The sequence below is a fragment of the Herpailurus yagouaroundi genome, unplaced genomic scaffold (genome assembly GCF_014898765.1).
Source record: "Herpailurus yagouaroundi ecotype Mexico unplaced genomic scaffold, PumYag 139, whole genome shotgun sequence".
Taxonomy (NCBI): domain Eukaryota; kingdom Metazoa; phylum Chordata; class Mammalia; order Carnivora; family Felidae; genus Herpailurus; species Herpailurus yagouaroundi.
In genome coordinates, this window is record NW_024412394.1 from 10,461,068 (window position 1) to 10,476,583 (window position 15,516).

The 15,516-nt window shown below is 47.2% G+C and overlaps 1 protein-coding gene across 2 annotated transcripts; it reads right to left on the reverse strand.

Moving 5' to 3' along the window:
* Window positions 1-1,625: 1,625 nt before the first annotated feature.
* On the reverse strand, window positions 1,626-15,508 carry MRPL14 (mitochondrial ribosomal protein L14). Of its 2 annotated transcripts, none has more exons than XM_040473641.1 (3): window positions 15,388-15,508; window positions 4,348-4,426; window positions 1,626-2,105 (listed from the first exon to the last, which is right to left on the reverse strand). In XM_040473641.1, the coding sequence occupies exons 2-3, from the start codon at window positions 4,416-4,418 to the stop codon at window positions 1,739-1,741; spliced, it is 438 nt and encodes a 145-aa protein (XP_040329575.1). In that variant the 5' UTR covers window positions 4,419-4,426; window positions 15,388-15,508; the 3' UTR covers window positions 1,626-1,738. The 2 variants fall into 2 exon arrangements, with proteins under 2 accessions (XP_040329575.1, XP_040329577.1); XM_040473643.1 differs by lacking the exon at window positions 15,388-15,508 and adding an exon at window positions 15,272-15,381.
* Between the last annotated feature and the right edge of the window lie 8 nt (window positions 15,509-15,516).

Below are 15,516 nucleotides of genomic sequence, written 5' to 3' on the forward strand. Positions count from 1 at the left end.
TTCTATCACTTCTATTCATTTCTCAGAAAGCAGCTGATGCAACCCTTTCTCAGAGAAGCTGCCTCCAATCCCTCAGAAAAGTCTAACCCCTCTATCACAGGCACTTTCACACCTGAGAATTTGCATTTGAATTATGTGGTCTGTGTTGATTTCCCAAGGGACACCATAGGCTCCATGAGGGCAAGGACCATCCCTACTTGCACTCACTGCTGTTTCTCAGTGCTGGCACATGCATAGAAATGACAACAAAAAACAGCTAATACCTACTGAATGCTCATTATTGCCAGGTACTCAGAGGTACTACCTCACTGAACTCTCACATCAATCCTACCAAGTAGGTGCCATTGTTATATCCCCATTTTACAGGTGAAGAAACTGAGGACCAGAGAAGTTAAACAACTTGCCCAAAGTCATTAGGTGGTAAGTGGCGGAGTCAGGATTCAAACCCAGGCAGTCTGGCTACAGAGCCTGTGTTCTTTATTTTATTTATATTTTATTATTTTTTTTTTTAATTTTTTTTTTTCAATGTTTATTTATTTTTGGGACAGAGAGAGACAGAGCATGAACGGGGGAGGGGCAGAGAGAGAGGGAGACACAGAATCGGAAACAGGCTCCAGGCTCTGAGCCATCAGCCCAGAGCCCGACGCGGGGCTCGATCTCACGGACCGTGAGATCGTGACCTGGTTGAAGTCGGACGCTTAACCGACTGTGCCACCCAGGCGCCCCAGTATTTTAAATGTTTATATTGAGATAGAGCAAGCACACCTGTGCCCACAAGCACAGGGAGGGGCAGAGAGAGGGAGAGAGAGAATCCCAAGCAGGCTTTGCACTCTCAGCACAGAGCCCAACACTGGGCTCAATCTCACAAACCGTGAAATCACGACCTGAAATCAAGAGTCGGACGTTTAATCGACTGAGCCACCCCGGCGCCCTGGAGCCTGTGTTCTTGATCATTGGGCTACTCTGCCTCTCAGAGGCCACAGGAATATACTACAAGCATGTGCTCAGGATAACTTGAGTGAATGGACTTACAAACGAGTTGATGAGATTTCGTTAAGGGAACTAAAGGAGCCCCCCCAAATCTCCCTGAGAAGATCAACAAACAAATGGGACCCACCTACATAGGCCCAAGATTAGGTCATCTGCAAAACGTAAGGGCTCCATTCCCCCGGCAGTCAAGGGCAGAAGCTTTCTACTGAACAGAGGAGTGCTTCTGCTCCCTAGCAGAGGGTACTCCACAGCAGAGAGAGGATTACCGTCTAGGTTCCATCGAAGCCTGAAGGCAATATTCCACTAGATTAAACAAGTCCCTCTGCTCTTTTTCATGCTAACCCTGTAATCTCCATAACCATTTAACATCTCAAACCCTCTGACACACAAAAAAATTGCTGGCTGGCAAAAAAATAAAACAAAATAAAATCTTGCCTGGTTAGAAAGTGACAAAGTCCAAGTGCACACGTATGAATTGGCATTTGGTTTGTACATCCATTCTCCAGAGCTTGACAATCCTGGATGGGCTCATAGGCTACTTCCTGCAAAGACCGCCATCTTGTGTGGCCAGACAAGGGTTGGCCACATTTTAACTGCTTTGGTGCCATTTACCTCATGACTACATCCCAGAAAGCTCAGGAAGGAACACACAGGAAAAGGTTTATTTTGTCACAGGACACTGTTCCCTGGCATGAGGCCCCGAGTCCCCTCCCATGAGTCCCAGTGCAGCCAGTGGCCTGGCCACTGCTCACACAAAGTTCTGAGCAATGGCCAGCACTTTGGAAAATTCACCTTCCCTCTGGCGCAGGCTGGTGGGGATGGGTGTCTTAATTCGGGTCCCCACAGGGTTCCCATTGTCCTCAATGAGGACCACATTGTTAGAGTCAAACCTGGGGGTCATCCGGGGACCAGGCATGCGATGCCCCACAATGAGTGCCTTTTTCTTCTGTCCCTTGATGGCCAGCAGTATCCGGTCACCCACCTTGCCCACCCCACTCTTGTTATAGACGTGGATGCAACGAGGAGGGCGATGGTATGGGGTGTTCCCCAGGGCACTGTTGTCCACCACACGTACGCGCGTCATCTTCTGAATTGCATCGAGGCTCCCAGTGGTGCTAGGGAAAGAGAAAAAATGTCTGAAGTCTGTATCTTTCCTGGCCAGGGTGCAGAGGCCTCAGAGGGCAAGGCCTGGGAGAGATCAAACGTTAGCAACAACATGCTGAACAGAGCAAAACCCAGGGCCCTGACTGAAAGTCGGCTTCTTGTGAAGACTTCTCTGTGACCAAGACAGTTTCCTCACGGTCAAAAGCTTCTGCTGCCAGGTCAACATCTCACCTTGGAGGGGTTTTAAGGAGAACCCGACTCTCTGTTACAACGATCTTCATGGCCACCTAACTGAAAGCCTTTAGTATTCAAAAGAACTCTGAGGATTAAGGGAATATTTTATGGGCCAGGCCTCACCCATTACCTAGCCTGCAAAACCTGCTCCCCCACAATACACTGATTCCCAAACTTCCCATCTGTGTGTTGCTGGGAACTAGACAACATGAGTAGGTTTGCTAAGGGGGTCCCCTGACATAATATAGGAGAAACCAGAAATAAGTCAAGGTAACAATCTTTTGTCTCAATGCATTTGCCCCACTAGACTGGAATTTGTTTTAAAGAATACCTATTAAAGGCAGACAAACTATTATTAAGCAGTCTGATAACAGGTGGATTTCTATTTTCCTGAAGTGCTGGCATTGTCCCGGGTAATCCTAGGCTCTCCCCTCAAGTTCCACATGCCTGCTCCAGGTAATCTCATTGGTTCCCTCTGCTTCCAACTAGTAAATTTCATCTCCGGCCCCACTTCTCGCCTGTACTCTAGCCCTTCATTCACTCCAAGCTCCCCGCAACATGTCCTACTGATACTGCAGGCTCAATAGGTCCCACAATGACCTCATCGTCTCCCCTTGCAAACCTCCCCCTGCTGCCATATTTTCTTTCTAGAAAATGGCTTATCCAGCCCCCAAGCCATAAACCTCTCTCTCCATCAACACCCTGGCTGCCAAGTCCTATTGCCACTACCTGCAAAGCCCCTCTGTCCCTTCCCTCCAACCCCACCAACACTCTGTCAGTTCCACAGCTTTCTCTCTTGCGCCAAGACTGTTACATTAGTGTCCCAAGTGGTTCTGTGTGCCTCACATTGCAGACCAAGGGCTCTCATCAGAACATTAAACTGAGGCCAACCCCCCCACCCCCACCACCACTTAAAACTGTACAGTGGTCCACCACTGTCTACACTGTCGACAGTCTGGCCCCCCCTTACCTGCTGAGGTCCACAACCTCTTCCCATTGACCAGAGTGACCTGTGCCCTCCGGGCACACCATGCCTCTTAGCCCGCCCTGGAGGCCTGGACGGGCCTGCTCCCACTTCCCTTGTGGGAAGGCTGCCTCCGCTCTCCCTTCCCCCTCCTCGTCCATTAGCAGCTCCTGTCTCAAGCCATCCAAAGCACCGTACAAACCTCTATTATTATACTGGTCACATTTCCTCAGAGTTATTTGTTTCCAAGTTTGCTCCTGTGGCCAACTGTGAAGACTCTTTCAGGACAGGAAGCAATTCTTATTCATCTATGACCAACCCTAGGCACAGTGCTCAGTAAACGCCAGGGAGTGAGTGCACGAATGGGGCCAGAAGGCACATTTGCCAACAGGAACACACCCGGGGCTCTGCGTCCTGGCTTAGCATCTATAAGGAGGGGAGGCTGTCATACTTCCACCGTGCCTGAGTTTTGGTAGTAAGCATGTAACTTTTTAAAAAGAGATTCCAGGGGCGCCTGGGTGGCTTGGTCGGTTAAGCGTCCGACTTCAGCTCAGGTCATGATCTCACGGTCTGTGAGTTCGAGCCCCGCGTCAGGCTCTGTGCTGACCGCTCAGAGCCTGGAGCCTGTTTCAGATTCTGTGTCTCCCTCTCTCTCTGCCCCTCCCCTGTTCATGCTCTGTCTCTCTCTGTCTCAAAAATAAATAAACGTTAAAAATAAAAATTAAAAAAATAAAAATAAAAAGAGATTCCATTTTTAAAAGAAAAGGTTTTCCTGCACTGGGGGAATGACAAGGTCAAGAAATGTCAGAGTCCAGCAAGGACCGAAGTTACATCTACCGTAGGCCACTCCCTACCCTACCTCCAACAGCAAAGTCACCTCCTTACCAATCCTCTTACCTGACCTGACCAAACCCCAGCCGCTCTGGCCCCTTAAGCTTTCCCAGATGCCAAGCCTACCTCTCTGGGTTCCCACTCCCTTTCGAGTCATGTGATGCCCAGCCCTGATGGGAGGTTTACTCAAAGACGCAGCTTTAAGAACCAAATGGGAAAGTTACCTGAAACTGCGCTGGCTGAGGGCTCTGCCTGCACGGGTGAAGGGGCACCAGAGCCCAGCAAAGAAAGCCATGGCAAATCCTGCAGGAAAAGAGGGGGAAAGGGGTTATTTCTAAGTCAGTGTCCTTACTCAGAGCGAACCTGCTGGGGACTCGTGTGGGAGGTGGTACTTCTAGCATAAGATCATTAGTCACTAAATATAAATCTTAGTGGTTAAAAGATACACAGATGATTAGGTGGAACTCTAGCTCCAGTTTTGCTGATTCATATTCTCACTGGGGTCAGAGAGCTGGCATGGCCCACAGCAGTTCTTGCTATAATACAATAGCACAGAGGATGCCTTCCTGGTTACAGACTTCCATCGGCAGGAAGAAAGCAGGAATCCTCTGGTACACAACCAGCCAGTGACCCCTTCCCAAGTCCTCCACAGAGGAGAGCCTACACACCAGTGCCTCTGACACTCCTGTGTCTCCTGAAACCAGAACTTTTACTCCCTGAAAGCAGACTACCTGACCAACTGCCAGCTTGTCTTGTCACCATATCACCTTTCCCCAGATATAAAAGCCAGAACACCTGGATAGCTCAAGGCTAGTCAAGTAGAGCCAAAGGATGCCCTCGCCACGTCACCGACCAAAGCCTCTATCTGGGTGAGTCTCCCAAACAACAATATAACACAGAAAAATTACCTGCCCCACTCTACAGCTGAAAGCCGTGTTTGGGACAACAAGGTGGAGACAGAAGAACAAACACCAACCCCAGACCGACTCCTCCAACTTGCAGAACCCCAACCCCGCAGCTCCCTAGCCCCAACAAATATGGCAACCCCAGCTGCCTGCAAGACCTGGGCATCCGTTAGGGGTACATTTAAGAAAATCCTATAGCCAGCCAGCAATTCTAGCTGCAAAACATGCCTGTTCTTCTATCCAAATATTTGGCTACAGAGGGCCTCATCGAGAACTTTCTGCTGAGAAAGGCCTCTACCACTGGAGTATTTACACACAGCCTTCCCTCCTGTAACTTCAAAGCACCTCAGATAAGATTTTATTTAACAAGGGTGGGAGCGGGAGTCACTATTTACTTCCACAGAAACATCTAGACACTCCAGAAATGCTTATTAACTACAATTTAGCCTCAAATTATAAGCTTATTCTCCAGTGTTTTCCTTAAGACAACCCAGGAAGCATTGGCCAAAATGTAGTTATGATCAGAAAATTAAATGCAAAGAAAGGCAGCTAACTTCTAGAACTACTAACGTCTGACATACCGAATCAAAGACAATCAGAAGAGGCCAGCTTTACCTTTATAGCTAGGTGACCCTGGACAAGGAACTATGAGCTTCAATTTCCCCATCTGGAACACCTACACACAGCTGGTCATGAGATAAGCCATGCAAAGGACAGAGCATGGGGGAGCCTGGGTGGCTCAGCTGGTTAAGTGTCCTGATTCTTGACTCCAGCTCAAGTCACGACCTCACAGTTTGTGGGCTTGAGCCGCGCATCAGGCTCTTTACTGATGGCATGGGGCCTGCTTGGGATTCTCTATCTCCGTCTCTTTTCCCCTTCCCCACTTGTACTCTCTCAAAAATAAACAAACATTAAAAAAAAAAAAAAAGATTTGGGGCGCCTGGGTGGCGCAGTCGGTTAAGCGTCCGACTTCAGCCAGGTCACGATCTCGCGCTCCGTGAGTTCGAGCCCCGCGTCGGGCTCTGGGCTGATGGCTCAGAGCCTGGAGCCTGTTTCCGATTCTGTGTCTCCCTCTCTCTCTGCCCCTCCCCCGTTCATGCTCTGTCTCTCTCTGTCCCAAAAATAAATAAACGTTGAAAAAAAAAAAAAAGATGAAAAAAACAAAGGACAGGGTGCCTAGGTGGCTCAGTTGGTTAAGCATCCAACTTCAGCTCAGGTCATGATCTCTCGCAGTTCATGGGTTTGAGCCCCGTGTCGGGATCTGTGCTGACAGCTCAGAGTCTGGAGCCTGCTTTGGATTCTGTGTGTGTGTGTGTGTGTGTGTGTGTGTGTGTGTGTGTGTGTGTCTCTCTCTCTCTCTCTCTCTCTCTCTCTGAAGCCCCACAGCTGGCCATGGGCAGAACCAGAACCAGGCCCAGCTTCAGCCCAAGGGTCTTCCCACACACTGTACAGCTTCACTCTGCCATGCAAAGCTCACTTCTCAAAAGGGAGCTTAGGGCAAGAAGCAGTTTTAAGGGTCATCTGGTCTTTCTCGGTTTTCTTTCTTTATGAAAATTTACCTAATAGTTATAAAGCATCAGGCGCTAGACTAAGTGCTTTACATTATCATCTTCTTTAAGCCTCACAAAACTATAAAATAGGTATTAGTATCAGCCTCATTTTACACATGAAGGAATGAGGCCCTGCGAGGTTAGATAATTTGCCCAAGGTCACGGCCAGGAGTGACAAAATTGAAATCTGAACCCATGCTCTTACTCAACAGTTAACGTGGTTTAACTTTAATTTTACTATTAGTATTTTTCCAACTGTTAAATCCTCCCCATTCCATCACTGGTATCACATACACATTTTACTCATCCCCAACCCAATGCTTGCTGAATCAACCGAACTATATAAGCACCAGGTGAAAATTATTCACTTTAATCCAATTTAAGTTTTTGAGGACAATGTGTAGTGTAGGTGGCAAGAAGAGTTCCACACTCTGAGCAATAACTAAAAATTGGCCTAAAAAAAAAAAAAAAGGCTCTGAAAAGCAGTCCGTCTGGTCCAGGCGGCGGCTACCTCCGATCTCAGCCAAGCTTTCCCATCTGATGCTGGCGGGCCCTTGTTCTCACTCCCAGGGAGGAAAGAGGCTCCTCAGCTCCTCCACAGAACCCTCAAGATTAGCCCAGCACCACCCACCCACATTCCCTCTCCCAAGAACTGCAACACCCTGCCTCTTCACACCGCACCTCTTCCTCAGTGACACTTACGTTAGTCCCAGGGCTGCCAAAGTGCTGGGGGCTTCCCAGAACTTTCCCGACTTGGGTACAACAAACCCACGACTCAAGGCACCTCTCTAAAATCCACAGGGCAGCCTGGGCACAAACCCAAAGCCAGACCTCCTCTCTGTGCCTTGCTCACAAGCCGCCCCCACAACCTATGCCCAGCTCTGCCCAGCTAAATCTGCCCTAGTGCCAATCGCATCTCCCCCAGGCAGCCTTGTGTGAAACCACAGCATCACTTGCTACCCCTCCTGCACACCGAGGACATCTGGGGATCCTGTGCCAGAGGAACTCTCACAGCGCCAACGTTCACTATCCAAACTCAGTCACCGCATAAATTTAGATACTTTTTTGAGATAAGGCTGATAACCCTTAACATTCCAGTCCTTGCTACTCTCCAAAACTCAGAGACTCTGCAGAGATCTTGATAACGTGGCATCTGAACTCACTACAGGAATTCAGGGGTCATATAGACTCAGATCACGAGGATTATATGTACTGCCCTCAGACACAGGAGTCATACATTGACATCTCCAGCAGGTACTTCCATTTTCACAAGAAAAGGTCCAATTCAAAGACTTTTCACTAGCCCTTCAGTGGATCTGATAGTGACCTCCACACCCAAAGGACTTAAGACATCAAATGGACAGCAGTAAGCATTCCCATGAACTTGAAAGCACACAAGAACCAAATATATTCACTTACTGTACACGTGTCCCTTACTTCTCAAAAAAAAAAAAAATCTGTGGTCCCCTCTACTCCCACCCCAGCAGGTCTTGATAGAATAGGAGTGCAATGAATACCTGTTGAATAAAATAAATGAGGTGGCCAGGGCACCTGGGTGACTCAGTCAGTTAAACGTCTGACTTTGGCTCAGGTCATGATCTCACAGTCCCTGAGTTCGAGCCCTGCATCCAGCTCTGTGCTAACAGTTCAAAACCTGGAGCCTGCTTTGGATTCTGTGTCTTCCCCTGTCTCTGCCCTTCCCCTGAGGGCAAATTTTTTAAAAATTTTAAAATGAGGTAGCCAACAGAAAGAGAGACTCCCCTCACCCACGGCTCCACATAGAAGGAAATCCAGACCCTGTAGAGCTGTTATCTGTGTATCAGGAACCAGGACATCACATGCAAACATACTTTGGGAGAACCATGGTGCTAGTCATGGGAGGATTAGCCCGTGCCATGTATACCAGCCCCTGGAATCATCTCCTGGGCCTAGTGCCTACAGTGCCCACTGTGGAAAGGTCCCTCATCCCACCACTAGATAACTGGTTCGGATCAGGCAAGAGTAATAATGGAAGCAGCAATTTACTTCAAAGCAACTCCAACTGACCCTGATGTTATTTCCTAGCATAAATCCATCATGCAGACACAGCCCTGATTCACTTCAGAGCGGTCTATATATAATGCTTTGTTTTACAAGCAATGTCACTCTGAGTCTTGTGTGTACGGGAAACTAACCCCAATGATATTTCCTCCTCTACAACACTCTCACTCAGAGGCCAGCTATTCGGAAGACTCCAGTGCCAGAGATGGCTTTTCATGCCACTTCCTGGTCAGCACCAAGTATTGCCCTCCAGGTTTAGAGTATGAATCACAACCTCTCCAGGGAGAGGGGGATGGGGGAGCAAGAGAAGGAAGGAGGGGAGGAATGAAAGAAAGAGAGAGATTACTTAATAAAATCCAAGAATTGTGCTCACTTTCCATCCTGGTTTAGCTTTAAGATCTCCCTTCGGTTTTGGAGGCCAGGGAGGGCCAAGCAGGTGAGTATTTTACTCAGCATGGCCCTATAGGTCCCATCAGAAAGACACTCAGTGAGGGCAGGGACCTGCACACTCAGAGGGCTCAGCACAATGTATCCAAGTGGAGTTCACTAAGTATCTGTTAAATGAATACAATTAATCTACAATTGCAATTCATTCGTGCTCCAGTCCCAGAGAGGCCCCATGCTGGGGGCGGGGGGGGGGGGGGCTTTCTTGTGCCCTTCACTCTGGCTCCTAGTGACTTGGGGAAGCCTCCAAGACACAATGAACATGTTTAGCTAATTTTAACACATAGAGACTAAGCTGGAAAAGCAGACAGAAAGAGCTTATACCTCTGGTGCTTTGTGGAAAGCAGGAATGTACCATTCCTTGAGCAAGGAGTAGCAAAATGGTATACTTAGTGTCACAGATACATGTTAAATATACATATATATTTATTTATTCATTGTTTCCACCTGAACAATTTCCATCTTTAAGTGCCTGGCATGTTAGGTACCATATAAAGCCGTCTAAAGAGGAATGGACTCTTAAGAAAAGAGACAAAAATTAAAAGTTCAGCACAATCACATAGGCATGTTCAAAGGACATGTCAGTAAATGAAAAGAAACACTATACAAATGCAAGGCCCAGCCACAAAAGGAAATACACCTACCATAAGGATAGAAATGTCCTTCTTAATTAAAGCAGGAAAAAGCAGAAGCTTGTCGGCTTCCAGGAATCAAAAAAAGGACTCCCTGACCTATCATGCAGGAGTCCCTCCCATCTCCTGCAGATCTCACCCCAATTTTTCTGTACCAGTAAGTACTCCTGCTTGTTGCTTTAAAACTCATTACTGTTTTGTTGCCCAGTTATTCTCTTTTAGGAAATTTTGTGGGTTTTTTTTTTTTAACCTCACACAAGTATAACACGCTACAATTCTCAAAGTACTTTCATAGATCATTTTGTTGGGTGGTTACTTTTTTTTTCTTTTGAGATTTTATTTTTAAGTAATCTCTACACCCAACGTGGGGGTCTCAAATTTACAACCCCAAGATCAAGGGTTGCGTGCTCTACCGACTGAGCCAGCCAGGAGCCCCTGGATGATTCCCTTCTTGAGCACCGAACAGAAACATATAGACAAATGATAAAGAGCAACAGTCTGTAAGGGGTTGACTCTGTTAAGGGTTTTGAATAGTTCTGGGGGCTCAGTAAAGTACCATTTTGCAGATGAAGAAATGAAGTCCAAAATGCTAAGCAACTTGTCGATTGTCCAAGGCCAGAAAGCTGTTTCCACTGTACCCTACACAGCTAAGATGCTGCTTTAACCATTAATAAACTTCACAGAAACAAGCATGCCACACAGAGTGCAAGCGCTCTTTCTCCTCTGTCAAATCTTTTAAAACTGGGAAATTAAAAAGCTGTCTCTTCATAGGCACCTGGGTAGCTAAGTCAGTTAATGGTCTGACTCTTGATTTTGGCTCAGGTCATGATCTCACAGTTGTGAGATTGAGCCCTGTGTTGGGCTCCACGCTGCGCTAGGAGCCTGCCTAAGATTCTCTCTCTCTTTCCCTCTGCCCCCTCCCTACTTGTGCTCTCTAAAAAATAAATAAAATAAAATTAAATTAAATTAAATTAAATTAAATTAAATTAAATTAAATTAAATTAAATTAAAATAAAATAAAATAAAATAAAATAAAATAAAGCTGTCTTTTCAATAAATATCTACCCTACACCCAGCCCAGATTAGGACCGAAGCTGAGCTGATCTCATTCACCGGCCAAAGTGTCAGTTTTCCCAGCATCACTATCAATAAACAAAGCATCCCTCCAAGGCACAGTGGGCTGTTTCTACAAAGGCTACTAGTGAGGACCCCATTTCTCAATGTGATTCACAAAGATAGAATGTTTCCAGGGTCCTTGACCTAGGCTTGTTTATTTATTTACCTTATGTTCCACCCTGTTACAAAAGTATTTAAATAGTGGTTCTTGGGGCGCCTGGATGGCTCCGTAGTGGCTCAGTCCATTCAGCTTCTGACTCTTGATTTTGGTTCAGGTCAATTCACCGAACGGAGCCCCCTTGTCCTGCGTCAGGCTCTGCGCTGACAGCACAGGCTCTCTCTCTGCCCCTCCCTCTTGTGTGTGCAGGAGCACACTCTCTCTCTCTCTCAAAATAAACACTAAAAAAAATAAAATAGTGGTTCTTTAATGTATATGACAATTCTCAATTATTCAAGTTGGTTTTTCAATATGTGGATTTTATCTACTCTAGACTTGCTCCCCCTCCTTCCTGACCTCACAGGTGTGCAAACACCTATAGTTCCGGAAGTAAGTTTGGAACAATCTTGGTTTGGTCAAAACTCAGAAAAACTGTATAAGGCAAAGTTAAGTCCTACTTAATCAGTTACATACTTCCTTCCCATTAGTACCTCTACTGGGCCAGTGGCAAGGAGCCAGGTTTATGGAACTGTCAGTTGGGCAGGCGGGCAGTAGAGAAAAAGAAAAGCCTAGGGGAGCCCCTGGACTCAAAGAGAGGATGCTGCTGACGGAAAGCATATCTCTTCCACCCTCACCCTCCCCTGGAATCAACCTCTCCAGGCCTCAGCAACTCTCTGTCAAGCAGGGGTCATAGTGAAGAGCGAAGAGGCATGGAAATGAAAATGCTTTAGCAGGCCTCATGAAGAGGGTCATCTTAAGCGGGGAATCCCTCTCTGGATTAACCAGTAAGGACCAGGTCTGCACTGTAAGCAGTTTGTTTCCCAGATGCTGACCAGGGAGAAGAGCCTTGCTCCTTGATTCTCAAGGCAGCACTATGGGTATGTCTTTTAATTAATTGATTAATTAACTTTAATGTTTATTTATTTTGAGAGAGAGAGACAGAGCACAAGCAGGGGAGGGGCAGAGAGAAGGAGAGAAAGAATCCCAAGCAGGTTCCACGCTGCCAGTGCAGAGCCTGATATGGGGCAAGAACCCACGAACCACAAGATCATGAGCTTAGCTGAAACCAAGATCTGGACACTCAATTGACTGAGCCACCCAGGTGCCCCTAAATTTGTTAACGTTTGTTTATTTTGAGAGAGAGAGAAAGAGAGACAACACAAGTAGGGGAGGAGCAGAAAGAGAGTGAGAGAGAAAATCCCAAGCAGGCTTCTCACTGTTAGCGCACAGCCAGACATGAGGCTTGATCTCACAAACAGAGATCATAACCTGACCCAAAATCAAGAGTTAGACCCTTAACCAACTGAGCCATCCAGGTGCCCCCCACTATGGATCACTCACTCCTAAAAGTGTTTTTCAGCTAAAAGTAAACATGGAAAAGTGTTCCTTCCCTTTTCTAAAGACATAAATGATTTTTAGAAAGTTTTTGACAGGGGGACTTTCCTACTCTGAGTTGTGTTTCAGGAATAAATGAGCTAACTGATATGTTAATAAGAAAGCATATTACCAGGGCGCCAGGGTGGCTCAGTCGGTTGAGCGTCCAACTTCGGCTCAGGTCATGATCTCACAGCTCGTGAGTTTGAGCCCCACGTCAGGCTCTGTGCTGACAGTTCCGAGCCTGGAGCCTGCTTCAGATTCTGTACCTCCCTCTCTCTCTGCCTCAACCCACTCACATTCTGTCTCTGTCTCTCTCAAAAATAAATAAACATTAAAAAAAATAATAATTAAAAAAAAAAAGAAAGAAAGAAAGCATATAACCTCACCCAGAGCAACATTTCTGGAATTCGAATCAGTTCTCTCTTCCAACCTGGTTGTCATTGCTAATACACATGTAAAATCGCACAACGGTGAGGTACAACCCAAAGAAAACCATCAGCCTCTAAAATGAGGGCTAACTCATAACCTCTAAAAGGAAGGCTAACTTGTAACCTGATTTTTGAGACCTTCAAAAAGAGACCTTTGGGGGCCCCAAGGCCCCCCACCACACAGCCATAATAACTATCCAAGTAACAAAAACAAAAGGAAAATCCATTTTCCCCAACACAAAATTGGGACAAAATACATTTTAAAGGACTTTTTACATCATCTAAGATTCTAAATGTCAAGGAGAGCCTAAATAATCATGTCTAGCACCCAACAGAGTACCACCCGAAAATGGACTCCATGCAAGGTTTTGATCCCTGACATTCAGGAGCAATAATAAAATGTTTTGGCCACCATTTCTTCATGGATTCCACAGCACATTTGATTCAATTATCATTTCAGGCTTTTTGAAAAGTTCCTTCTTCTCTCCAGTAATATGTGGTTTAAAAACCTTAATTAGGCACAGGCAGAAATAGACCGGGAATCCCCCACATGTTCAGATTAAGAAATAGTAATACATAGGGGTGTCTGGGTGGTTCAGTTGGTTAAGCATCCAATTCTTGGTTTCGGCTCAGGTCGTGATCTCACAGTTCATGGTATTGAGACCGGCATCAGGCTTTGCGCTGACAGCCCCAGGCCTGCTTGGGATTCTCTCTCCCTGTCTCTCTGCCCCCTTCCCCACTCATGCACACACACTCTCTCTCCCTCAAAATAAAGAACTAAACTTACAAAAAATAGTAATACATAAGAAACACCTTGTAGTGATCCTCAGAGATCCACTTCCATGACAAGTGCTATTTGGCAATGGATCACACCAGCTTTACAACCATAAAATCAACATCATATGCAAAAATGTCCATAGGAAACATACACCCAAGAAGCTCTAAGCGTTAAATGAACAATTCCATCCACGGAAAAACAAAAACCAGAGGAGACCGCTTTTCGTCTAAACTCCTTGCTCCCTCTCAAAACAACTCCTGGAATCCAAACTTACAAAGACCACCAGGGAGTGTACCAAAGACAGGTTCATCCTCCTTTCTATCCTTCCTAAGTAAACCAACGTACTTCCTACTCCAACAAAATGCTTGTTCTTCAACTGCGTGTATCTCCGCGAGTGAAGAGTAAATTGTCCTTCTTTTTGGGCAGTACCTCTCTGAAGAGACACACTCTGCTCTTTACTGTACGTTCCCAGTGGGCTGAGTCCTTGTGTACATTTTCAAATGACTGAACACTCAGGCTGAGGAAGGAAAGGCAGCCAACAGGAAGATAAGGGAGACCAATCCATTTCGAAGTCTTCTGTGACACACGAAGAAACACATGGTATTAACACTTGACACATTCACATATGTATGAATGTATGTGTACCTGAAGCAACTGTCAAGAAACAATACTTGGTCTTACTAAGTAAAATGCGCTCTGATGGCTTCTACCTTTTTTTTTTTTTTTTTTTTTAATGATGGCTGTGATCCACTAAACTGGATTTCAACTAACCAATGGAACTCAGTTTGAATGGGAGTTCAGTCTGAAATGCAATAAATCAAACCTTACTGTTGCATTCCACAAGCTTTTAATGATCCCTTTAAAAAGCCAGCAGACAGCAGAGACAATGACCAATCACAAGAACCGGACACAACCAGGTAAGCAGTGCCCCTTCCTCTGTCCAGCAGCCCCGGTTTAAGTATCTCCCAATCTCCCAGCTTTTCCCAGGTAACCCAACATGACTCCATCATATGCCCTTTTGTTACCCCGTTTATAAATCCAGTCCATTCAATCTCCCAGGATGGCAAAGTTCACTACTGCCCAGTATGGAACGCAAAACTTCCTTTTTGTTCCCAAACCTCCCTCTTCAAGCCTGGAGGGAAGACAGAGCCTTCCAGGAACCCAAAACTCAATGAAAAAGTTGGTACTCTGCGTGCCTTTGTGATCTATTTGTGCAGGTGCTACAAAAGAGGATACACACGGCCTGTCTGTTCCCCCCTCTCTCCCCCTCTCTTCATCTTTCCAGTCTTAATCCCTGGCTGATGCAGCCTCTGGTGAAATGAGAAACCAGGGAACCCCCTGGAACAGGGGGGAGCCACTCATCTGCATGACAGTGAAGGCAGTGGACTCACTCTCCACACCACAGAAGCGCCTGGCAAACGAGTCACAAAGTCATCTCAAGACCCAAGCTGGAAAAGGGAAGGGAAGACAAGAGAAGCAGACAAACTCAAGGAGCCGGGGCTGGGTAACGGGCCGGACGCCAACTCGCCAAGGCTGGACCGCAGCCCGCCCCTCACCAAGCCAGCCCCACATCCCTGGGAAGGGCAGGTGAGCGCAAGCGGGGGTCGCGGGGTGCAGAGACCCCGGGAGCCCCCGCCGCCCTCGGGGACCGGGGTCAGAGGCCTCCCCTCCCCACTCTGACCCCTCCCACTGGCCCTCTGCCCCCAAGGGGGCCCACTAACCTCCCACTCCGGCTTTTCCCCGTCCACCCCGGGGAGTGCGCCTTCCCTAGTGCAGGGGAGAAAGGAAGCGGGGAAGGAGGAGCGTGACGCCCATTCCCCCCGTCACAGGGTCGTACCGCTCTCGCCGCCCCGGAATATCCCGCGGCGGGCCTCTGGCCCAGCGCCGCCTTCCTCCCCCACGCGGCCTCTCCACTGCGCCTGCGCGCCCGACCCAGCCAGGCGAGCGCCGATCTGAGAGTGCGCGC